Below are 27,271 nucleotides of genomic sequence, written 5' to 3' on the forward strand. Positions count from 1 at the left end.
AGTTGGCGCGGTTGGTCGTCGTCTCGCTTCGTCGATTAAGGCCATATTTCCCGCGCCTTTGCATTATCGGACCATGCAGCGCCTGAAGGCATTTCACCTCAGACAGGGGTTGACGTATTCACAGTTGATTCCCCTGTTGGACGAGGTGAGGGACGAGATGAAATGGTGGCTCACGCACATGGAGTCCTGGAATGGCCGTGCGATATTCGGTTCAGCCCCAGATATATTTATCGAGTCTGACGACAGTCGCTCCGGGTGGGGGGCCAGGTGCAGAGAGTTTTCCACAGGTGAAGCCTGGTCCACTCATGAGCAGTCGCTACACATCAACTGCTCGGAGTTACTAGCGGGTTCATTTGCAGTTCAATGCTGGACGAAGGACAGAGTGCAGTTGTGTGTCCTCCTCAGGATGGACAATGTCTCAGCGGTACGGTACATCAACCACCTGGGGGGTACCAGGCCCAGGATGTTGGCAGATCTAGCCAAGAATTTTTGGCACTTTTGCCTAGACAACTGGGTTTCAGTGACAGCGGAGTACCTGCCGGGGCGGGAGAATGAGGTGGCCCATTGGCACTCCCGTCACCTACTGGATGCCAGCGTTTGGAAGCTGGACCCTCAGGTTTTTTCCCTCCTGTTGGAAACGTGGGGCCCCTTCTCGGTAGACCTGTTTGCGTCGCGACTGGATCATCAGTTACTGAGATTTTTTAGCTGGCGACCGGATCCTCTGATGGAGGCGACCGATGCTTTCCTCCAGGACTGGCAGGGAGAACAGGGTTATGCCTTCCCTCCGTTTTCCATGATCACGCGAGTGTCAGTGCTGCTGGGCCATCAACAGGCAGAGGTGGGCTTGATCTCGCCTTGGTGGAGGTCTCAAGTTTGGTTTTTGGTTCTACTGGAACTTTCTTGGGATTTTCCAATCTGACTCCCCCCACTCTCCTCACATTCTTCTCAATCCCGACCTCGTTCCTCATCGACTAGTCCAAGAAGGAATGCTGAGGTTGATGGCCTGGAGGATCTCCGGTGTCGCTGGACGCTCCCAGGCCTTTCGGGAAAAGCTGAGGGCTTGCTCTCCAAGGCGTGGGCAAATAGCACGACCAAGAGATATCGATCAGCCTGGCACCAATGGTGTCGTTGGTGTATGCGACGGAGTGTTGATCCCGTGGGGGCAGATGTAGTCCATGTCCTTAATTTTTTGGCAGGTTTGGCAGAGGATGGGCTGGCCTATCGGTCAATTAACACCTTCCGTTCAGCGATCTCTGCTGGTCACATGGTGGTACAGGGATCCCCTGTACCGGCGAACATTCCCCCAGAACCACGGTACTCCATCCTCTGGGACGTGAACAGGATTTTGAACCTTTTTCTGTCTTGGCAACCGAATAGGTTTCTCTCTCGTAAAGAGGTGACAGCCAAGTTGGCAATGTTGTAATGTCTGGTTTCCTGCAGGCGTGTCTCAGACATAAGAGCCTTGGACATTTCTGCCAGAGTCTTTTTACCGGAAGGGGTATCTTTCACAGTAGGTAGAAGAACTAAGTCCAACACAAGGGTTATTTCATACCCAGCTTTTCCGGACTCACCTAAACTGTGTGTAGTGTAGTGACTCTGTGCCCATGAAGAGATGACTGATGAATCTTGCCCGCCAGGTGAGAGACAACTGCTCATTGCTCTACGCAAGCCGTACAAGGCAGTCCCATCCCCGACCATCGCCAGATGGGTGCGTTGGGTAATGCCGGAGGCGGGATCGATGCTAAAAAGTATGGCTGTAAGTAATCCATTTATGGGTCTCTCTAAGTTTAGCCATGAGTTGATGATGTTGTTGCACAATTGATGTTTTCTATGTTACATTGGCTTTCGGTTCCGCCTCTGACACTGCCTCTTCTGCAGGAAATGATGGTGCCAAACAGGATGCATGACATTCGACAGGACATGCTCTGAGCGAAGAGGAAGAGGAAACAGTGTAGATGGACTATGGTGGCTGGTCGGAGTGCGGACAGAGAGGAAGGACTCCTGTTAAGACTTTTCTGATTTCCCAAGTGTTCATGGGAAATGTGGTTTTGTGATGTTTTAAATTGCTGCTGTAAAAAATAAAGCGAAGGAAGAATGCATAATCCTCGCCTCCGTGTCCTTAATAGAATTGAAACTTACCAGCACGAAGGCTAGGCAAATTTTCATTCTAGTGGACATTCACTTAACATACTCCTTTCTCCCGAAGTATATATTTGCTACTAACAGATTAGCAGAGAGGCTGCAAAATATAAGGTTCATAAATGAATCTTAGAGAGTGGTTGAATCTCAAGTTCTGAATATTTTGAGGCAGCTCACAATTTTAGAGGAAGGACCACAAAGAAAGATGTTCGAATTCTAGGACATTAGGAACATTCTGCATTAAATTAGGCGTGTTGAGATTCACTGTAATCAGGGAAAGTTCAGGTAGAACTGATCAGAGAAAATGTAAGACAAGTCATATAGTAGAAAACAGGGAGAGTGAACTATGAGTGAGACAAAGACTGCTACCATTGTTTTAACAAGCTGATAAACGCCAGGTGTCTGTGTTGCATACTCTGGGTTTATTTGTAGTATTAGAAGAATAACCTACCTCCCTTTGTATATAATTTGACGCTTGCAGATGTGCAAAAATATAAAACAAAGCGTTGTCTTCGCGGCGGCAGTTATGGCATGAAAACCATCTTATGTATCATATGAGTTACGGTGAGGAGAGCGGAGGGAGGATTGGATCCTTTAAAAAAATAAATATATATGGATTTAAATTTGAAAGATTAAAGATCGAAAATTTGCGCATGAGCTAGGCGCGTGTTGGTGATGACGCGAAGCTTGGATGCTAACGTAAGCTTTCCCTGCGTCCCACGTTGCGTTCCAGCGTAATTGAAGACTTGACGTTGCGGTCCAACCTAACGCTGCACTTCACACTCTGTGCTTGCACATGCACGCAGCGTTCCAGTCTCTTTGATGGACATGATCATTATGACGTGTTCATTATTTTAAACGTTCCTAAAACGAAGGGAAAAACATCCGCGCAGATTCGACATTACCTCATAATAGAAGGAAAAGATCATATTTTTTCTGCATTAAGGGAAAGAAAGGATTCAGAACATTCTCGACAAGGGATATAAAGGAAAAAGTAAACACATGATTATTTCCTAAGTGAAAGTACTCAGTGAATTTATAATAGAATGAGGAGACATTATAAATAAACTATAATCCATCATTTTACAAGTTACAATTTTAATACAAGAGATACAGTGATATAAAAAAATAAAAATAAAAAAAAGTTTAAATGTTTTTTAAATTTTTTTTGGGTACAAATATTTAAATATTTTTTTTTTAAAAACAAAGAAGGATAATAAGTAAAAAAAAAATGCAGAATGTTACTCAACCTGCGTTTTTTCTAACTAGCCCAGGAGAACAAAATGTGAAATGGAAAAAATGGAAAAAAATCTTTGCAAACTATGCAAGGGTTTGTGGAACGAATTTAAGTGCTGAAAGGAAGCATTCTCTACTCCTGCATTGTCTTGGTGGAGAAGGACAAGATGTATTAGAGCATTTACCTGACTTATCTGCAGCGGAACAAAGAAATTTAAATGAATATGAGATTGCCATTCTTCAACTAGATCGTCATTATTTGCCTAGACTCAGCACTATAATGGAGAGATATCACTTTGGTTTAAGAGAACAAAAAAAAGACGAAACAGTAGAAGAATATGTATCTTCTTTAAGGAAACTAGCATCTTCGTGTCATTTTGGACAGACCTTAGATGAAAGAATTCGTGATCAGTTTGTCCTGAGGTGTGCGCATGATGACATAAGGAAGGAACTCTGGCTTAAAGATGAACCTCCTCTTGAAGAAGTTTTGGTCATTGCAAAACAGGTTGAACACATGACAAAGTTATGTTATGTTATGTTATAACAATTTATAGTGCGCTCAGCGACCCCAGCAAAGGGGCATCCCGGCGCAAAAGACAACGGAGCAACACAACATAACAGAAAACAGTGCCACGGAGGGGAAGCTAGAACAAGAAAGTCTTAATGGCTCTACGAAAGGACAACAAGTCCTCAAGCAACCGGATTTCCACTGGGAGGGAGTTCCAAACAAGTGCTGCTTTCACCCTGAAAGAGCGACCTCCCATCCTGCTGAGCCTAAACCTAGGAACAACGGCAAGGGCCTGACCTTGAGACCGAAGGTTACGGGTAGGGACATAGAAGGAGATGGTGAATTGATTAAGGAGAAAGAGAAACCATCTTGTTCAGATACAAAAGAAGAAACAAAAGTAGAGGAAACTGTATGTCAAGTTAAGAAACAGGAGAGTATAGGAGTACAGGAGAAACAAAACATTTTTCCTGGCACTTCAAATGTTAGTTTGAATAACAAGTTTTCTTGTTTTAGATGTGGACAAGTCAGTCATATAGCTAACTCACCTATATGTCCCGCCCTAAAAGTAGTATGCAATCAATGTGGTAAGAGAGGGCATTATGCAAAATTTTGTAGAACGAAAATGTATAAGGGTGATAGTTCTAAGAAGAAATGGTCTCAACCACTAGTAAGATCTGTATGTTTTGAAATGTCTGCTAACAAGTCAGATCATCCTTCTCATTTAGTTTCTGTTGAAAATTCAATGATAAATTTTAAATTTGATTCATGTTCAAAAATAACGATAATTGATGAGAAGTTGTTTAATGAAAATTTATGTAAAAAGGTGAAATTGATGAAATGTGATATTTCCCCTTTAGGTTATAGTGACAAGCCGATTAAAATGTTAGGCTACTTTATAGCCGAGATTGAGTTGGGTAGTCACATCATTGTTGGTAAAGTCTATGTAGCGAAAAAGGGTGATGCACTGTTAGGGTGGCTTCATCAACGTCAACTTGGGGTAAAACTTGATCCTAATGCTTCTCCACAAGTACAAATTCAAGAAGTTATTGATTCTGATCCAGTTAAGAGTAATGATAATTTGGCGAATGCCTTAGCAGTGGAATTTCCAAATGTGTTTAAAGAAGGATTAGGATGTTTACGTGGTTACAAACACCACATTAAGTTAAAAATTGATGCTGTTCCTGTGACAGCAAAGGTAAGGAGGATTCCGTTAATGGAGCAAACAAAAGTTCAGGAAGAATTAGGGAAACTTGTAAAGAATGAGATAATTGTGCCTGTTGAAGCAACAGAGTGGCTCGCTCCTGTTGTAATTGCTAAGAAACCGACAGGAGAAATTCGTCTATGCATAGATTTAAGATCTTTAAATAGAGAGGTTGTAGTGGATAGATTTCCCCTTCCCAACATTGATGAGATGGTTAGTACACTTGAAGGGGCGAAGTATTTCACCACTCTTGATCTAGCTTCCGCTTACCACCAGGTGGAGCTAGATGAGTCCTCTCAAGATTTGACTGCCTTCATAACACCTATGAGCACTTTTAAATTTAAGAGGATGCCCTTTGGTCTAGTTTCAGCGGCCTCGGTCTTTCAAAGGATTATGTCAAGAATTTTGAAAGGGTTGATGGGTGTAAAGTGTTATCAAGACGATCTTTTAATTTATGGAAGAGATGTTCAAGAGTATGATAACCGTGTGCGTTCTGTGTTGAAACGTTTGGATGAAGCAGGAATGATTCTTAAAAAGGCTAAGAGTAAGTTTAGAGTAGAGGAAGTAAATTACTTAGGACATCGCATTACTGGTAGAGGTGTCTTTCCAAAAAAGGAATTAGTTGAATCTATTGACAAAGTAAAAGAACCAGTTAATAAGGAGGAACTACTCTCTTTTCTTGGTAAGTTTGAGTTTTATGGGAAATGTATAAAAAAAATTGCTGACAAAACTCATAATTTGAGAAAGTTGACAGCTAAAAATGTTGTTTTGGAATGGTCACCTGAGCGCATGTGTGAATTTGTTAGTATCAAGAAAGAGTTAAGCAAGGCTCCCTCTCTTCATGCCTTTGTTCCTGGTCTTCCCACTGTTTCATTTACAGATGCAAGTGACAAAGGTCTTGGTGCCGTGTTGGTACAAAGAAAAGATGGAAGAGATTCTCTTATCTGTTGCTCATCAAGGTGTCTTAAAGGCTCTGAACTCAATTACTCTGTAATAGAGAAAGAGTCTCTTGCAATTTTTTGGGCATTAAGAAAGTTTAAAAACTTGATTTGGGGTTCAAAGGTTTGTATTCTATCTGATCATAAGCCTTTAGGAGAGGTGTTTTTGAAGAAAGGTTTGGATGCTATATCTTCGAGAATTAGAAGATGGGTTGTTTCTTTACAGGAATTTGATTTTGAAGTTGAGTATATTCCTGGTCTTGCTAATAAGTATGCAGATTGTTTATCTAGATTGGTTGATAAAGACAATTTTCAAGAGGATGATGCTGTTGGTTCTGATGAAAACATTAATGTATGTGAGGTTACTGATGGGGCAATTGAGGAATCAGAGTGGATGAAGGAGATGGAGAAGGATGAAGAAATATGTTGTGTTATTTCTTTGTTGAAGAGTAATTCTCGGTTGGAAAAACCTTGGTTATTAGTTTCAGATGAATTTTCGGTTACGGAGGGTTTATTAACTCGTGGAACCAAACTTGTTCTTCCTCTTGGGATAAGGAAGAAATTATTGTCGCATGCTCATTCTGGTCACTTGGGTATTGTGAAAACCAAGGAGATACTTTGTTTGCAATTTTGGTGGCCTGGTATGGATCTTGAAATAGAAAGGTTAGTCAGGGATTGTGTAGAGTGCTGTGCTAGTGACAAGATCCTTAAGACGAGACAAATGCCCATGGTTAAAAGAGTACTACCGTATCACCCTTGGGATGAGGTTGCCATTGATATTTTAGGTCCATTGTCTGGGGTTTCAGATACCCCCTATCTGATTGTCCTAATAGACCTTTATTCAAGGTGGATAGAAGTTTCTGCAGTAAGTGAGATTACCTCTAGTTCTGTGATTAGGTTTTTAGAAGGTGTGTTCAACAAGGAAAGTTTTCAAATAGCTTATTGTCCGATAATGGTCCTCAATTTTGTTCTTCTCTGTTTTCTGAATTTTTAAAAAAATGTGGTATTGTGCATAAAAGGTGTTCCTTATACCATCCTGAAACCAATGGTGCTGTTGAAAGAGTCAACAGAACTCTTAAAGAGTCTATTCAGTTGGCTCGGTCTTCTGGTTTGAATTGGAAAGCAACTCTTCAAGACAGGATTTATGTTTATCGAGTTGCTCCCCATTCTTCCACTGGGAGGTCTCCTTTTGAGTTGTTCAAGGGGAGGGTTCCTAATACTTTGTGGTGTCCAGGATGGATGAAAAACAATAAGGGTTTGGTGGATAATGACATTGGTGAATGGAGAAATAAGGAGTTGAACAAACAATGTGCTCGTAAAGAATATTTTGACAACCGTAAAAGTGTTATTTTTCAAGATGTTAAAGTTGGTGACTTTGTCAAAATTAAGGCACCTGTAGGATGCAAACCATGGTCCAAATATACAGACTTTAGAGCTGTTGTTAAGGTTTTTAGAAATGCCATCAAGACAGAAGATAGGAGAATGTGGAATAAGAGTCGTGTTGTTGTGGTTGACCCTACTTTATTTGTTCATGATGCTTCTCTTCACAGCAATCCGTCATCTAACAAGTATCTTCGTGTCAACAACAGTTCTTCTTATGGATCTGAGTTGTTATTATCTCACAAGAGGAGTCAAAGAATATGCAGAGCTCCCATTTATTTGAAAGACTATGTTTAATTATATGACCTGTTTTTATCTTACATGAAGAGTCATAGAAAATGTAAGGCTTCCATCCATTTGTAGGACCATGTTATTTATTTAGATCTGTTTTGTTAGGAAGGAAGATGTGTAATAAGCTTCTCTCCCTGTTCTCTTTAAGAATAATACCCTTTCCCCTTTAAGATTGTAGAACTTCCTACCTGGATTCTACATTGGAACTGGATGTTGTCATCTGGCAGTTAGCTGTTGTCTGTTTGTGGATGAGGTTAATAAACCCACCTTCACATCTCGTTGTTTTCCGTTTACTTCATTTATGTGGAAAACACCACAACAAGTAGTTTGTGAAAGGTGCTGTGGTTGAAAATGCCATCTCCTCTGTAGAAAAGGTGTTTACCATTGGAGACTTGTATGCGGTTTTGTCGGTTTGTGGGTTTTACCCAAATGTCTATTGAGATGCTTTTGGAAGGGACAATGCGTGAGGTGTACTAGGAGGGGAGGGGGTGGATATATGCGTGAATGTTTGGATGCCTTGTATGAAGTTAGAAATTTCAATGGTGAGGAATGTCGGGGAGCTTCGGCCAAACGAGTTTGAGTTGTACAGTTTCACATAGCAGTCAGTCTATAAAGAGGACAAGCTTCAGAAGGTTATTTCATGAGGAGGTGAATCATCTGGTTGTTGCTACAGAATTGTTGACAGAATGAGGTTTTGACTTTTGTTTTCTCCTTGTTTCATTTCAACACTAGGTTATCATTATGCTGGGTCTGGTGGTTCAGTGAACTAATGCACCCACTTCCACTATCATGTTTGACCTCACGGTCAAAGGTTTGAGCCCTGGTGGGTCCACTTAGCCTTTCATCCTTCCAATGCAGATAAAGTAAATACTATTGAGTTGGGTAACAATAAGCTACCTCATGAGCAGAATATGTGCTTCACAGATACATATTGTATTTTTAATTTTGGTGGCGAGATCAAGATGAGATGAACACAGTATGCAAATCTCGTGGATCAGCCCCATGAAGCAAACAAGAACAATAAGTACTCTACAGACTTTTGGATTTTGAAACCAACTGAGCTGGCTGAAAATCTGTCTTTTTTTCTATCAGATCAGATTATGCCTAATTAGAGCTGGATGGTGGATTAGTGGGATAAGTATCCTTTCGATGACCATGAATACTCACCTCCAACAAGGCTGGAAACGTCATAGCTGAAGAAGTCTGGTTGGCTCAATATGTCAATAAACATGGTCGGTGTGCCATACAGGTGTGTGCATCTGGATGGTAAACAAGACAATAGGTTAATCTTTAGCAAAGGCATTCCCTCTTACAGCCCCTATAGGCGAGCATCACCACTTCCACGCATCTAAACTTTTTGCACTTATTCACCCTTCATATGGAAAACATATCATTTGATGATGTTGCATTTCTTGAAAATTGCCAAGATCAGTTCAAGTAATGGATCCCTCGATTCAAACAGAGCCTAAGTCCATCCAAAAGGGAATAATTATTATCTCCACCTCCTGATGACTCCACAATACTAATTATCTTGCCTTCCTTACTCCACTTAAAATTCTTGGTAGTCAGGTAAAAATAAGCAAAACCCTTGTGATTCATCCTAGATAAGATCTTAGTCTCCAACTAGAGAATAATATTAAACATATGGTGAAGGGGACCTGTCTCCTATTGAGGGTGTTAAGAAAAGGAAAATATTTCACTCCCAAATAGACATGAACAATGTTGTAGAAGCACTAAGACTTAAAGTTGACCCTATTGGTGGTCCTTACTAAATCCAGGGTAAGTCTCTTAAAAGCAATAATCCATGCAGCTGTACCCCTTGTCACTGGCACCAGCAGTGAGGACCACATTGCCCTAGTGCTCAGGGATCTTGGCTGCCACATGAAGCAAAGTGTTTCTACAAATTAGCATGCATTATGTTCACCTCAAACTATCTTGCTTTCTGAAATAAAAGTGTTCTAAGACTAGAAAGCCCGGAAAGCTTTGAAGCACAAAATCCCGAAACAAGCCTTTGCTGGTGGCAAGTTATAGGATATGGCAGGACAGATGTGGTGACTGAGGCGGTTATAGATCCTGAGGTAATTTTGCAGGGATGACACCTACACCCGTTTACAGCTGAAACACAGACATGAGAACTGCATCAGTATCTTAGAATAAAATATACAGTGACACATAGGAGCAGATCTACAATGTGCAATGGTATTGTACATAGTGTATCATTGTTATAAGGTTTAAATATGGCTAACAAGTGTAGGAGTATTGTGTTAGTGAGTAAAACAATGACTATGCATTATACCATTTCCAGATGCACACTCAGTAAACATCGCATGTGGTGGCCATCTTGAAATGGTAAAACAGTGTCTCACTCTGAACACTACACGTTGGCTATCTGGTTTAGAAGCAGTGGCCATACAGAATGTAGTGCACAGCAGATAAAATGAGCTGCAGGAGCCCTGTAGCACTGTCTTGTGAGTTACAGGGTGTTCTAAAATTGCAATATAAGAAAAGGAAGAAAGAATGAAAAGGGACCAATGTGAGGAGAAAAAAGAAAACCATGGCACTTAAACACTAATTTTCAGATAGATGTGCATATGTGAGCAGGCAAAAAGCTGTAATTCACAGGGCATTAGAGCCCACAGCTGAAGAGGGCTGACAAATGGTGTCATGCTTTCTGCATTGAAAGAAGCAGAACACGAGGGACACTTAAATAGACAACTGTCAGAAAATGTCTGATCTAGAGCTCCTCTATGTACGTATATCTATGTGTCCGACCCCATTTGGGGACACAGGCAGAAGGGCTACTGTGCCCTAACCCTTGTGGTTAGGTTGTTTGCCCCTGGTGTTAACATTGCAATTGCTCTGCATACAAGGCCAAATACAATCCTTTCTGCACAGAACTCTGAAGTACAGAGTGGCAAGACCTCAGAGATCAACAGTAAAGCAACAGGTGCAATTACATTATGGACATAATGTCCACTCAGTGTGCATCTTTTATGTAAAAATTAAGCACTGTAATCACACAGCAGAGCTAAATACTACATAATTCAATTAAAATGACACACAGGGTTGCAAACTAAGTTGAGTTAAACGTGAGGCGATACACCCTCCTCGTAATGGTATTCCCTTCCTCCAGCTATGGTCAAGATCCCAGATCTACAGTCCCCAATAAACTACAGGTTTAGACCTGATTAGGTGCAGATAGCTTGGATACTCTCACAGGTCAACTGTGCATCTCAGTTCAATGGCTTTACCCCTTTGTCAATAGGTTTTAGCATGCAAAGCAGGCTGGTCTACGCACGTTAAAGTGTATTTTCCTTAGTGTAGACTAAGCCCCGTATTTTACCTGCTAGTTATTGCAGCAGTCTGAGCTGCACAACGGATGCAGTGAGCTTCACTCATAGCATTGGCTCGTCTCATGCAGGGACTGTGGGACAATGTTTGCAGGAAAGATAAGTGGGGTAGATTTGAGCAGCAGCATTCACTCATCTTCAGACCAGTGTTCTGGTGTAGCTGCTACGGCCTCTAGGCCAAATCCTTTGCAGTGGTATCTTTCTGGCAGCTGTAGCCTCTGGGCCAATCAGGGCTTCCTGCTTCAGGGGAAACACGGCCTTCCCTCACAGCAGTAGCAGAAACAGCACCAGTCTCTCACTCTTTTTGGAAATTGCCGGGCGCACATGACACATTTCTGGTGTAGCCTTATGGAACTCACATGGAAATTCTGCAGAGCAACCAGGGGACTAACCACAAATTGGGTCACTCGTGGCTTTGCTCTCTGGGCAAGCCACCTTTCTCTGGGTTTGTTGCACCCAGGAACATGCCACACTTTTCCACCTTCACGGTCTCATCCTGCAGAGCCAGGCACACTCCTTGCCTCTCTAAGCAGGCACCCAGACTTTTAGGGACTTCATGCAGACCCTTAGCTCTTCCAGCAGAAAGGACAGACTTCAGGTAACGTCCCATCACCTCTGGGAGACTAGCTGTCAGCCAGGTACCAGTCCTTTTTGTCCAGAAGTTCTCTGAGTGTTCTGCACAGCACTCCCTTCCTTGGCTAAGAAGAACCTCGGACTGGAACTAAGTGGGGTGGTTATTTTTCAAATGTCATTCTCAGGCTGCTCTCCAGACACAACCATTGCCCAAACTGCTGGCTCTTACAACAGGCGGCAATAGGGGTGGCTCTAAGCAGGAACATCCAAAACATGGGCACAATAATTTGCAAGGTTTCTGTATCAATCAGTCATCAACATAACTACTCATCTGAACAACAGAAACAGCAGTCCCACCCCTCACCCTAACCATCTACCAAATGAGATTGCTCAGGAGGATTTAATCAGCAGTCATTTGCTAACAAGGTCCTCACTGAATTTCTAAACATTATCCTGTCTAGTCCTCCATCACCTCAGTGTCTGGGTCTCCACCCTCCAGCTACAGAAATGCAGCAATACATGTAGACTCTGTGGGAGAAGCTAGTACCATCCTCCATCATGTGCCATGTTAAAAATAGGGGCATCCAAAACAGAAACCACTGGCCCAGCACTCAGACTCATGCAATACACAGTTCTACTACCAGACATGTTCTACACACTCACTGCACATACATGGACAGACATGGGATGCCAACACCAAGTTATGAGTTGCACGTAAAAGCATAACCTTACACGAGAGGAGCCAGTAAGCTGCTCTCTCCTTAACACAGCAAAACGTCAGCTACATTATCACATTGAAGAACAAGGTGTGCTGCCACCACTGCTTTATACGATGATATCCGAGCATGGACAGCACTTTGGTGCACCCCTCCAAGTCACAGAAAAGGTTCATGACCTTGCACTACTAGTGATAGGCACAGGCCTCTGTCCGTTTTTGTTTTTTCTGTCTCTCTCTCTCTCTATATATATATATTTATATATATATATATATATATATATATATATATATATATATACACACACAATTTATGATACTAGTTTAACATGCAGGCAGGCACACAGGGCAGATGTACACACGTTCTCGTCCCAGCAGTAGGTATGCATTTTAAACCCCTCAGTTCCTCCTAATAAGGTCTAACAAGGATTTTCACTCAGCAAATCATCTACGCCCTGGTTTTGTCGAAAGGGGGTAAACAACACCAAAACCTTTAACTATCCATGTAATCTCTGAGATTTCATTAACAAGATTATTAACACGGTGCAATAGCAATCCACCCTTTAAGGCCAATTGGCCCGAACATAAGCTTTGCACTCACAATTCCTATGTCTAGTCAGCTCTATTTTTCATAACGTTTCATGATTAAACTGAACAGACCTATACACTCTGGCATAATATTTCCCATATAAAGTAATATGACATACAGCATTTACCACTCACTCGTCATAACCAACTCAAACTTCCTGTGTTAAATATAAACTCCCCCACAAGGCAATCAGAAGTATTACAATATTAGCATTAAAATTATGTACTAAACGGCAGTTGGCAAAATATATGCAACCCTTCTTAAGAGGGCCTAAATCCACAGTGAAAATCTGCTACCCCCAGAGTTTGTCAGAAAGGTTGCCAGCATCAAATCTGTGGGATCCCATGTAGCACAATACATACCTCTTTACAGCCTAGAATACATGTAAAAGTAATTTACTATTAAACACCTACTACATTTAGCATAAACTTTGCCAAAAGCAATCATTAGGTATACAGTCATAAAATTACAAAGATGTACAAACTACTCTTAGCAAAACAAGGTATAACCACTATTAAGACGGTCGAAAATGTACCTTATTTGTACCCTCACACCGTGTATCTCAGGGACGGGTAACCCGTATAACGACTATTTTGCTTTATCTATATATATATATATATAAAATCACAAAAATAAAATAAAAAAAAGGATAGAAAGGACAGTCACAGAGCAAATACCTGGTCAAAAGGGGTAACCAACAAAAAAACATCACCTACTACTGTAATTTGTGGGTTCCATGATTGCAAAATGTCTGTCTATAATCTTCTAGTCAGTGTAACAAATTTCCCTCCCGGCATTAACATATGCTTTTCACGATTCCACTATAAGAGGCCTCCTGGCATTAACATATGCTTTTCACGATAAATGAGTCAAGCATACTGCCTCTGTCGTAACATTTCCCGATAAATAGATCAGGCTTATGACATCTGACATAAAATTTCAAAATGAACTAATCAAGCCCACATCCTTTACCTTTGGATAGTCATCATCCTTAGCGGAGGCTTACTGTGCTGAGCATAACGTACCCACAAGGCAACAATGCATACCCTCTTCCACAAAATAACACGTGCAATGCAATCACTCTTGTAGTGGAAAGGCACAACTTGTTCCCAATCAGTTGCTGTACTCGAGGTAATCACAATGAGGGTGGAGTCAAAAAACTTCTCTCAGTAGTGCTAAGCATCCTAAAGCTCTTTTTCTGTTGATCACAAAGTCTAACAACAGCTGACCTATCAAGGTGTACCTAAACATACAGGGAAACATAAAAACAGTCAACGTCCTTGGGAAATAGGAAAGCACAAAGGAAGGGATATGGAAACAGAAAAGCAGCAGCAAAAAGCATAAAACAGGACCATGTATATTTTTTAAAGATACACTTTTCTTCATGGTGACTCTGTAACACCTACTTGAAAGATCTCTATTTCTAGCAAATGGGTACATTGCCCCCTAGAGGCAAGAACTGAAAATGTGTGCGCACAGTATTCAGCCATTTTTCCATGTCGGTGGAGACTGGAACCCTATCCATTCCCACATTAGGGAGTTTATTATCACTGTAATTATTTGGACTAATGGAAGATGGAAAATATGAGGGTGATGGGACTAGACATATATGGCCTACAACTGATAACCACCCCAAAGGTAATTCTGTACCATTCCCTATGAAGGGGTAGACTGCATTGCAAGAGACGACAAGCAGGAGGAGGAGAAAGGCGGCATTGTTTTAAGCAAAAGATTTTGTAAGAAATCTGGTCTGACAAAAAGGAGGAAACACTGTAGGACTGTGCCACCCGTGCCATCTCTAATACCTTCCTTTATTTATTTATTTTTGAAAAAATATTTTATTGATTTATACGGTCATCTTACAATCAATAGAAACACGTACCACGATATCCATGTCAATCAAATACGCCCCCATATTAACACCCAACTCACCCCTCAACACCCTCCCCCCCCTACATACTCGGTGGTGTGGGCCCATACAGATTCTCATACCCCACTGTGGTATCAGTTGTCCAAAGAGCTTGCAAAGCAGGGTTCCTTGTTTGGCAATCACATGGACATGTATCGCTCATTCCTCACCCTTTTCCATCAGCGAGTCCCTTAGCGCCTGCACCAGGGCCTCCTACGCTCTAGCTACCTCCAGGGCCTTATCGTTTACCTACACGCGTAGCCTGCCTGAGCCTCACAACACTCTCACAGTTCGCCCATTTACAGAATTCCTTGCGCCAGCGCTTGCTCGAAGGCCCCTCCCTCGCCTTCCAGTGCCAAGTTATTTCTCTTTTGGCCAACAAGAGACCCAAATCAATAAATTTGCTGGTTACTTTAGTTTTAGCTGTGTGCGGGAACCAGTGCAACAAACAAGTGGCCATATCGTACTCTAGTTGTCTATCTGTAACTGCATTCAAAAGGTCGCCTACTTCCACCCAGTAACCCTCTATACGTGGGCACAGCCATAGCATATGTTTCAGTTCGACATCCTCCTCTAAACACCTGGGGCACGCCGCGCCTCGGACCTGGAAGTATTTCCGGATCTTGCCCGGGGTCAAGTAGGCCCGATGTAGAATGAAAAGCTGAATCTGCTGGAGTCGAGCGTTCCTGCTCCCCTTCCATGCCCTCTTGAGAATGTGTTCCCACGTAGTATCCGGGATCGGACGGCCTATACCCTGCTTCCCATTGCACTTTGAGGTCCGTCAATGGGCGTAAGCCTTCATGCAACATCCGAGATTGGAGGCATGTGACCGCTTTTACCGTCCCCGCTGCCATCACGACATATTGGCATGCCAACGTGGTCACAGGTTCCGTCCGCTCCTCTCTCCAGTGTTTCCGAAGTGCGGTCGTGACCGCTGCGTGAATCAGAAAGTCACCCTCCGGTAGCCCATACATGTCTTGTAGTGCTGGAAAGGGCAGCAGTTCCCCATTCAATTACAGGTCTCCCACCATTTGGATACCGAGTTGTTCCCAGTTCGCTAGCGGAGTCCAGTCCCCCCCCGTGCGGAAGCGCCATCAACATCCCCAGCGGAATCTCCGGTGCATATGGGTGGGGAACCCCCGCCCTACGCTGGGTTCTATTCCAACAAATCCTCAGGGTCCGCTCTTCCCCGGTCAGATCCCTCAGATCAAGCCTCTGTTTAAGGACTATGTAAGCCAGGATATGGCGCTGTATCCCCTGACCTCGCCCATACTCAGGGCCCCGGAATTCTTGCGCTATGTTTTGCGTTAGGACCTGCAGCTGTGCCGCTAAATAATAGAGCTCAAAGTCGGGTACCGCTAGTCCTCCATCGAGCCTAGGCCTCATCAAAGTCGTCAGCGCCACTCGCCTTCTGCCACTGCCCCATAGGAAGCCGACAGTCAGTGATCGCAACTCTTTAAATACTCGTGGCGGAATCCAGATCGGCAAAGTACAGAAATAGTAAAGAAGCCTGGGGAGTGCTACCATCTTAAGCAAAGCTATTCTGCCCATCACCGATAGGGGGAGTGTTGACCAAAACTCCATGCAGCCCTTCAAGGCCCTGACACAGCGCCCCACATTCCCCTCCAATAGATCTACGTTGTCATGATAGATCCGAACCCCCAAATAGGTAAGGCAAGTCGGTTCCCAGGTGATCTCACCAAGTGACGTTGGCGGACTCAATCCTCGCCGGGTCGGGAAGATGCATGTCTTATTTCAGTTCACTTTGAGTCCCGAGACCGCTCCAAATTGTAACAGCAAGGAGGTTGCTCCACGCAGATCTTCTTCAGCATCCCTCAGAAAGAGAAGCAAATCATCCGCGTATAATGAGATATAGTGTGGCATATCGCGGAGCAGTAACCCTCGATAGATTAGCCCCGACTGCGCCTGAACCGCAAGCGGTTCTATCGCCAATGCGAAAAGGAGCGGTGACAATGAGCAACCCTGCCTCGTTCCCCTCATTACTGGATACTGGTCAGAGATCACCTCACCCAGTCGCACTCTGGCTATGGCCGATGAGTACAACACCCTCGTCCATTTCACAAACTGATCGCCCAGTCCGAATCGGCCCAGGACTTTTTGTAGGAAAGCCCATTCCAGGCTATCGAACGCCTTCTCTATGTCCACCGAGAGGACCGCCGGAGATCGCAGGTCAGCATGGCCCTCTGCAATAACTCGTAAGAAGCGACGTATGTTCGACGCCGTACACCTAGTCGGTATAAAACCCGCTTGGTCTTTGTGGACCAGCGAAGTCATGTGCGGCAGGAGTCGGGATGCTAGTATCCAGCTCAAGATTTTGTAGTCCACCGTTAACATGGATAATGGTAGATAAGAAGCCACATCCACATCCGCTCGTCCAGGTTACAATAGTGGAATAATCAATGCCTCACGCATTGACCCAGGTAGGCGACCTTCCTTCCCTGCCTCCTGATAGACCTCTAATAAGCGGGGAGCTAGTGCATCAATATACTGGGCATAAAATTAAATGGGTAGCCCATCAGGTCCCGGCGTCTTGTTCCGGGCCATGTGTTTAACTGCACTGCGTATCTCAGCCAGAGTTATATCCTGCCCTAACAGTTTAGCCTGATCTGTGGCCAGTTGTGGCAACGGGATCCCCTTCAGGTAGTCCTCTATGTCTGCCTCCAGCTTACTGCAATATACGGATTCGTAATAGGTAAGGAACCGGGACATCACCAGTGCTTGCGAGTGAGCCAGTAGGCCAGTGTCCAATTCTATTCGCATGACCGGGCCACTCCTCGGCACCGGATCAGCCAGCTTGGCCAATAGTGTGCCAACTTTATCTACCTCTGCATGAACTTTTGCCATGTATCCTTTGTGGTCAAAGCATCGCAACCTCTCGATTTCAACTGCAAGCCGTTCCTTCGCGTCAAGTAACTGCGCCTGCAGCGTCGGCTGTTCCGGCCTCCTCTGCTCCAGGCCCCTCAGTGCCTTCTCCGCTTTCGTCACATCTGTTAGGACTGTCTTTCTAGTTCCCGAGTATTTACTAATACAGAGCCCTCTAATGACTATTTAAAGGCGTCCCACTCAACCGCCCTCGTCAAAGCCGTTCCCTGGTTCTCCTGGAAATAACGGTCAATACCCTCCCCCACTTCCGTTCGAAAGACCTGGTCCTCTAGAGTTTCAGGGCGCAAACGCCAAGTCGGAATTGCGGACCGCGCTCGCTTCCAGTTGATCGACATCAACAAAGGGTTGTGGTCAGAGATAGTTCTGGCAAGGTACTCAGTATGTACCGCCACGTGGGCAACCGAATGGGAACAAAGGATTGCGTCAATTCGGACATGGAGCTCGTGAATAGAAGAAAAGAAAGAATAGTCCCTATCATAAGGATACTGTACCCGCCATACGTCAAGCAGCCTCCATCTTTCCTGCCACTCAGATCTAGTTTTAGCCAGTTTCCGAACCGGGGCGGCAGCTAGAGGAGGATGCGATATGTCCAATTCCACAACTCCGATGGCATTAAAATCACCTCCCACCACAGCCGGGCCTGCCAGGTAGGGAGCCAGCACGCCCGATAAGTTGTTCAGGAAGTGGGCTTGATCGACATTAGGGGCATATATACTACAGAACACAATGTCCCTGCCATATAACCTACCTTCTACAGCAGCATATCTGCCCTCCGGATCCAACACTTGTCTCGTGGCCTGAAACGGGACACCCGCCCTTACCCATATTAGCACTCCCCTAGCAAACGCAGAATACCCTGTGCTGAATACCTGTCCCCTCCACCTACGCTGCAGCGCTTGGCCCTCCGCCCTAGTAAGATGTGTCTCCTGTAACAGAGCTATGTGGATTCCTCGCCTCAATAAATAAGCATGAACCTTGTGGCACCTGGTCATTGTGTGTAAGCCTCTCACATCCCATGTGATGCATTTCAAATCAGGTAACGTCCCCATCGCAGTTGCCATGCCATCTCACCCAGGATATAACATGCCCGCCCACACCACCATCAGATCCCCAAACAGCAACACCCCACAAAACCCCCCTCTACCCACCCCACCAGAACAGGACCCAATAACAAGCTATCAGCCCCCATCCAAACTTTACAACAATGCACACAACACTATCCTGTGGTAGTCACCACAGTTGGCCTTAAGGGCAATGGAAGGGTAGCCTGGCCCAACAGGGAGCAGCGCTCGCCCAAGCCCTCCCGCCGGAGACCCCAAAGGATACCCTTCTGCTATTATATGTGCCCAGGTGTCTCCAGGCGCAACAACATTAGTGAGCTGTTCATGACGACCATTCAGTCCCCAGAGGCCCCCTAGATATGTTATTCGTCCAATATTCCCTCCGCTGTACTCGGTGTAACCGCAGGTCCTTTATTGCTGTCTGTTTCCGAGAACTCCGCCTCCGATCTCTTTCCATCTTCATCCGAATCCGTCCCCTCTGCTAACTCCGTTTTCTGCGATCTCGTTATTGCCGCTGTTGCTGCCAACGCCCCCTGTCTGTCCAGCGCCATGCGAGCCAGCTGTCGTTTCTGTAGATTCTTATTCGGTTTCCGGAGACGTTGGGATTGACGCATCTGAGAAAGCTTAGGCGGAGCGACATGTTCCTGGACTCGGCGATCCGTGCCCGCTCTATACGTTTCAAGCCACGTCCATGCATCCTCAGGTGTCTGGAAGATCTGCGTCGTGCCGTCCAGAATCACTCTCAATTTCGCCGGGAAGATCAGAGAGTATTGGATCCCCTCTTCCCGCAGTTCTTTTTTAATCGCGAGGTAGGAAGCCCTCCGTCTCTGTATGTCCTGGGTGTAATCCGGGAATATTGTGACCCTTGCGTTTCCGACTTTAAAGGGTCCTGCTGTACGTGCTTTTTGGATCAGTACGTCCCTATCTTTATAGTGAAGCAGCCTGGCCACCACTGGACGGGGAGGGCGACCAAGCAGCAGCTGCCGAGCTGGTACCCTGTGTGCCCTTTCTAATGTGAAGAAGGAGGACAGGCCCTCCGGAGCAACCTCTGATTTGAGCCAGGTCTCTAGGTAGGCAATCATGTCGGTCCCGTCCGTTTTTTCGGGCAGGCCCACCACGCGTATGTTATTGCGCCGGTTCCTACTTTCTGAGTCTTCAGCCCTTTTTTCTAACACCGCTAAGCATTCAAGAGCATCTCCCAACTTAGCTTCCATTGTGGTTTGTGCTGGTTTCAGTTCCTGGATGATTAATTCGGTCTCCTTGACCCTATCTGCCAGCTTTGAATGGCCCGCACGCAGGAGCCCTAGTCCCATCGTCACTTGCGCAATGTCCTGTTGGAGGGCGTCTTTTGTTGCCGCTATTGCTTCTAGTATCTTATCCAAATGTTGGCGCAGCCCTATGTCTGATAGCGCTTCTTCTGATCCGCCTCCTGCCCCCTGAGTATAATCCTGCTCGCCAGCCTCTTCCTTCTTGTTCTTGGGCTACATCTTGCTATGGTGGCCGTTGTTCTGTCCAGTGGAAGTATACCTCCCTGCCCAGACTCCCCTTACAAGTCAGCCCGCAGTACCAGAGGTCGGGTATTGATGTTCCGGTTGGGCCCAGTTCCCGTAGCTGCTGTCCTTGCAGAAGCCCGCACCACCTTGGACGCGATATTTTAATGAACCATCAGCAGTTAGCCTCGTACAGCAGTGAAAGAACCCCTCGATCAGTCCTGGGCAAATCTGGCGCCCCCTATGCAGCCCACGGAGCCAAGCCGACTCCTCTATTCCCTTCTGGCCGTGCCACCACTTTTCACCCAATGCGCTCCCAGGCAGACCGTTGAGCCGTCCGTGACCTGTACTAAAATGTATACAGTGCAGCCCCCACAAATGTTTTTCCTCTGCGCCAGTTCACTGCGGGCCCCTGTGTCTCTAATACTTGCCAGTTGCCCCTCCACAGACCTCCAATCTCCCCGGCGGTGGCCGCAGATCCCGGAAATGCCCGACCTTCGCTCCTGGGGTGTGTCCTAGGCCTGGTCCTCTGTTTCGTAGCGCGCTGCACCTCTTCCTATTTGGGCCTGTGGGCACGACCCGGTTCCGCTGGACACTCGCCCCCGCTAATGCGATGGCGCAGACCTGCCCCCTGCCCCACCTCCGCAGCGCCGGGTGCAGGTCCTCACCACCACACTTACCGGGGACTGTAACTGGGCGCCGCCTGCAGAGATGCACCTCTCCCATCAGTCGGTGAAGTCCGGAGCACTCTTCCGCCCCCACGGCGTTATGCAGAGGCGCCTGGTGTCGCTGTTGCCCCACTATCAGCTCCGCACTCGCCGCGTCGTTCAGGGATGCCACTCGATGCCCCGCTGATCTCAGTGCCCAACGATCTCGCTGACAGCCAGGCGCCCCTCTCTGCTACATCCAGGCAGCCGCACCGTTGGTAGATCTCCGCATTGCTCTCTCTCGGGCACATGGGCCGGAATCTCATTGGGCCCCGGTCGCCATCTTGGGCTCAAACACGCCGTTGAGCCCGGTAATCAAGGCGTTCCGCTGGTCCGCACTGCCGCTCAGTCGTCCAATAGGGCTGGTTGCATGCTCCGGGTGGCAGAGCCCTCCGTGCGCACACCTGTAGCTTGTGTCCGCTACCTCGCTCACTCAGGTCCCTCTCGTCCGCGGTCCCCAGCCGCCATATTGCTTCTCCCCTCCGGACTCAGCCAGCAGCAAAATCTGCGCCTGGAGCGCTCTCGGGCCATCAGGAGTCGAGATATCGGTCGGGTTTGCACACCCTGGTATTCCGACACCCCCCACGCCGAACACAGCTGGTCACAGGAGTTTATTGGCAGGATAATTTTGGGATCGGGCGCGGAGCTATCGGCTCACGCTGCCTCTCCCATCGGCGCTCAAGCCACGCCCCCCTAAGACCTTCCTTTATCAAGTGTATTGTCAGTGTTACGTAGTCTGCAAAAACCATCAGTAGCACACTTAGCCACCATGCAAGTTTCTCTGACAGGCAGTACGTGTCTGGAGAACACCACTGAGGTTGCCGTGGCTCGGATAGTGTGTGTATCAGGCCAGGTTCTAGCAGGTGGGCCTGGCCCACCCGTCCCGCCCAAACATGACCTTTGGCCCTCCCGGTCACAGCAGAAGAGGCCACAGATTAAGTACCTTCATGTCGAGGGTCAAAGGTTGTAATTTATTTTCACTTTTACTTTAATTATTAGTCAGGGGTCATCAAGGAACCTCTAGAGCACATTTTAATAATAGCTGTTTTAATTATGTACTGAGAAAAATACCGGCTTTAGATGATTTTCTCTATTTTTGTAGTTTATTACGTTAAAATACTGGTCATGCTGGTAAAAACAAAATAGCCCGGTGACAACCCTAGCTCATATCTGAGGCAAGCTACAGTGGGGAGGTTTGCATTGGTTAAGCGGAGACATGGGTTTTACCTGCCAATGATGTAGCAGGTGTCGTGGAACCAGGGCCCAGGGCAATGAATGGCCTTCTGCACCTCAATTATAGCTGTTTCTGTGTGGAGGTTCCGAGAGTGTAATGTAATTTAGTCTTTATAGGATACGCACTGTACAGGGCCGATATTGCAACTATGCTGTAAAAACGGCCCGGTAACAAAAATGGCCGACCATGGGCCCAAAACCGCCCCCTCCTTGGTGGCCCACCGGGGAAATACCCGTGCCCGCTATGGCCAGTCTGGCCATGGCGCTTTAATGCAACTGTTGGAAGGGGTATGCATTATACAACTCAGATAGCAGTAGTTCATTCCTCATTGAATGAGCAGCCATTAAGTGGAATTACAAGGCCTATTAGGATATGTTTGTTTGTCTGTTGTCTGCCAGATGCTGTGGCAAAGTAAATAACCGTTTTATCTCAAGTAAGACATTGTGCTGGGCTGATTTTATTCTCAACAGTGCGGCAGATATTCTGATATCTTGTCACAGTACACTGCACATTCCCAGGTTGTAGTTGGGCCACTGAAATTATGCAATTTTGAGTCGATGGTACTTTTTGCATAATTATGGATTTGCTACATAATCCATAACCTGCCTTATCATCTTTTAAAGAATGTTTCTAAAAAAAATTTCTAGCTCAAATGGATCCCAAATTGCCACAAATATTGCAACACGTGTTGCTGCAAAGTAAACGGCCCTTCGCAAAGGCTGACTGGTCACTTTTCTTTTCCTTATTGCTAAACTTGGGTGGTAAACTTGTACTACTAAGGAGCAACCTATGCCCAATAGTGGCAACAAGAGTAAAAAGCAATGACTAAGTCATGAAGCAATACCATCACAAAGTATACCACAATATGCAGCATTATTTATTTCTTTACTGCATAATTTAGTTAACCTGCCACATAATTTGGTTCTCCGCTGCCACATAATTTCAGTCGTCCTGTTTTTAGTGATCTTACTTTTCACATGTACTAGCATGATATAAACATGGTGGCATTAAGGCTAATCATCCAAACTTTACTGAAAAAGGGAACCCCCCCTCTAAGGAATTGTAAGGTCTGGGAGAAACTCACAAAAAACAAACTATCAAAATACCTCCCACTTGACCTCTATTTCTTTATACCAGGGCAATAACTGCTCCAAAAGGGCTATTACATAAATATTTCTAAAGCATGTTGTTTTTCAAAACAGCTTTCTTTTATTTCAAATATGTACTTATTTCTTTTATTTTGTCAATATAAAAAAAACTCTTAATTTTTTTAAAACAATCATTTTTCAACAACAATTATATAGTTTGTGTACATATTTTATTTTTCCTTTTTAAACACATTTCGTGAAACATACTAAAGTTTTATACAATAGCATATAATAATCAAAAGTAAACCCCTATCTACACAGTGACAATACAACATTTAGACTAAAAAATAGCTAACATGCATACAAAACCACAACATTCAAACTAACAATCAACCCACATACACAATCCGGTCAGAAGGGAAAAAGAGGTTTTTTGGTCTCCTTGACACTGTCGTGGGCTGGGCACATACAACGTGGTCAACTTACCTCATAGCTAAATAATTATATCCAGAGGTATATTGTAAAATTAATATCACTAAACTTTGCGACAAAGTATGATTTTCAGATAAATGAATATTCTCGGCATACATCTCAGTACATATTTCATACAGCTATATTAAAACTAAATATGTATCATTTTTTAGCCAAAATGTAATCTGTTCTACTTGGACACATTTGCTAAATAGTGTTTGGTTACCTTTTACATTTCACTGCATACCACAAGGTTTGATAAGGTTCACTGTTACAGTGAGAGGCCGCATGATGATTCATTCACAGAAGCTGCAGAGCGTGTGATCATTCGACCTTCAGGATCTAAAGCTACTTCACATACACATTCAGAAAATATATGCTGTCTGCTTGCTTCAAATAAGTTATTGTCATTTTATCAACATCATTATGCACACTAATCAAATGTTCAATGAATGCAAAAAACACCAAATACAAGCACCCACCACATGCATAAACACCATGTGCACACCCATACACACAACACATAAGCACATTCACACCAGCTCAAATAAACGCTGCACACAGAATGGCCTTGCCACACACATGCACAAAAACACCACTGGCACACTCACATTTACAATATTCCCTCAAACTTCACATGTACATATGTAGATCCCATATGCCAGAGATATACTAGCACAAACAGGGCCTTAAACACTGCAAGGCCCACAAGCGTTCAGTGCTTCTCTCCCTTCAGCTGAATTTACCTAGAATATATATCACAGCGAGCAATGAATGATGTCCAATTGCCTGAAATCAAACACTGGATAGAATGAAGTTGTGATCTTTGGGGAGAGCTCTTCTCCATGCGACTACACTGGTGAAAACCAGAGCCAGGACCTACTCTTACCACCCCCATCGCCCATGCCAAGACCCTTGGGATGATCATCACTAACTGCACCCTCTAAACAGGTGCACAGACAGGGACAGTGCACCCTGTTACAATTAATGTGCTGCTCTCAGGACACCCGAAAACCTGCGCCTACTCTGGGAGCAGCGCTTTCATTTAAATACGAAATGGCTGTTTATTAGTATGGAAACTATGTGTTTCACAATGCAGGCGGCCTGTTGCCTGCAATTTAAAGAGGTGAGAAAGATACCTGTGGTATCTTCCACACAATAACCCCCCGGCGCCTCGCATGTAATGGAGCTGCCCTCGCGGTGACATCACTTAGAATGTCTCCGCGACCGGCGTTCCAAGGCGAGCGCCGGGGACTTCGTGAGAGATGAGGCTGTGGCTGAGGTCGCAGGAGATGTAACGTGGTGAATAAAGACTCTCACTTCTAATTCCTTTTGAGTCTTTCATTATTCGTAAGCGGATTCTACAATACCCTTGCAGGCAGGTGCAGTCAGTGACGGCACATACCTGCATGGCGTTATCTGGGGCATCCATGGTAGCCCCTTGGCACCCTGTAGAAGCCTGGCTTAAAGAGGCACGCAGACTGTGCACCACCTTTTTGTGGCATAATGTCAGTGTGCATCCTGAGGATCTTTTTGCACCTGCGCCGACATCTATGGTATGGGGTGAGTGCAGAGGCAAAGTAATTTCCTCATTTGAATGAGACCATGCTCCCATGAAAATGAGGGAATGCGCTCTGAAGATAGCGCTGGTTCTACATGTGCACCTACGCCATCAGTATTACAAAAGGGACTGCACAAGGGGCCTCCTTCTGCAATACCATAGTGCCTTGGTGCGCACAAAGTGGGTCATGGTGCCTCTAGGGCTTCAGTATGATACGCCCCAGAAGGTTCCCTCTTTGACGGCAATCGCAAGTTTGACAATTGCCAGGCATGAAAACTACTCATGAAAGTAAAAAAAATGACTTGAAAATAAACAGTTATTAAGATTGCAATGAGGAACGAAATAGGTGTTGGGCAAATTGCAGGGAATAAATAGCCAGTCTTCCTAGTGCAAAGATGCAAAAGCTCGGGTGTTGGTACAGGGACATCCTTAAACTTGAACTGCTGTTCATCCAGATGCTTTTATCGATTAGGCTGCTGGAAATTACAAGGTTTGGGCCCGATGCGTACAGCCATCACCTTTATTCTCAAATAACTCTCCTCATGCTCTGTATGACTGTTTGGAAGAAAACATAATGTAAATCTAGCGCTTGCAGGAAACCTCCAAAATTGTCAAAAACTGGTACACATTGGCCCACTGGAACGCTTCCCTGTCCCATCCAGATATAAATTCCTGGAGCTGGGTCTGGTGTGCATAGACAAAGAGGAGGGGAGAGGACTTTCACAAGGATTCATTCTACATCCACGCAAGAGGCCAGGAGGTAATTTATTGCAGGTGGGGAAATCAAGGACGTTGGGACCAATGATCTGCAGCGGGTGCAAGGAAAACAAGAGGTGCGGCGGGGTCTGCATGATGCCGCTGGGGGCGTTTGCTGTTTGGTCCACTCCTGTCACAATGAGCCCAGACAGACCCGACCCACACGAATGTCTCCCAGAGAGGCCGGGCCACCGGAGCACAGATTGATTTTTATTGATGCATTCAGTTGAAAAAGAAATGCGGGCAGCACCCAGAAGCTGATGAAAAACAAGCATTGGCAAAGCCAACAGGTCTCGCCTTTGTTAGAGGACTATATGGTTTTGGCAATGCCACTCATTGGTATGTCATTCAATGATAAACCCTTCCCACATCCCGGAAGGGGTTCGATGGGGGCAGAGCAAACTCTCCTTCACGCCTCAACAGTGAAATGTTGACACCAGGCAGGTCTCATGCACAATTGAGCGAGGAGGCGGCAGTGGGGGTGGCACATCAGAAGCTGGCAGACGGGCACACTGCACACACAGAGGAGGCAGTAGTCATCTCTGAAGCAGCCAGTAACAAGCAGAAGGGAAAGGGGGATGGGAGGGCCCTGGCTTCTCCAAAACACATTACAGTGTCACACTCTCTCATAACACAAACTGACAATGTAAACAAGATTACGGCAAAGAAAAGGGACTATTTAAACTTTTCACTGGTAATGTATGACAGAAAACCGGTTTAGCTTTTAATTAAGGACTAGGCACCACGTGAAAAACCTTTGCTGGATATTTTGCTAATATCAATTGAAATTAATTTAATAAAAATAAAAAGCAACTGAACTTACCTCAAACGTCCATATTTAGCTAGCGCCAATTTAACACCTTGGCTGCGTAGGAACGTTCAGCTCCAGTGCTGAACGTTCGAAAAACGGGTGGGGCACCGTCGCCCAACGGATGTTCGCAGCACTACCAAGGTAGTGCACGCGACGACCGTTGGCCGACGGCAGCAGCCAAGGGGTTAACTGGTATAGTGTAAACATGCGAATTTGCAACTGTTTGCATTGCTATAAACTTTTTTGGAGTCAAAGTTTTTCAGGTCGAGCCTGTCAATGCGCTTGCGCATTGAGCTTGCTAGAGATATTGGGGCTTAACCAGAGCTTAACCATCGGGCGATTTGATGCTGTGCCCGTGA

General features: G+C 45.2%; 1 protein-coding gene across 1 annotated transcript in view; it reads right to left on the reverse strand.

Moving 5' to 3' along the window:
* ACSF2 (acyl-CoA synthetase family member 2) overlaps window positions 1-27,271 on the reverse strand; it is a 795,127-nt gene that overhangs the window by 323,217 nt on the left and 444,639 nt on the right. The window contains exon 9 of the mRNA XM_078654457.1: window positions 8,861-8,952. Coding sequence (XP_078510583.1) covers window positions 8,861-8,952 — 92 coding nt within the window. The remainder of the gene's footprint in view (window positions 1-8,860; window positions 8,953-27,271) is intronic.

Source organism: Lissotriton helveticus, chromosome 7 (genome assembly GCF_964261635.1).
Source record: "Lissotriton helveticus chromosome 7, aLisHel1.1, whole genome shotgun sequence".
Lineage (NCBI taxonomy): Eukaryota > Metazoa > Chordata > Amphibia > Caudata > Salamandridae > Lissotriton > Lissotriton helveticus.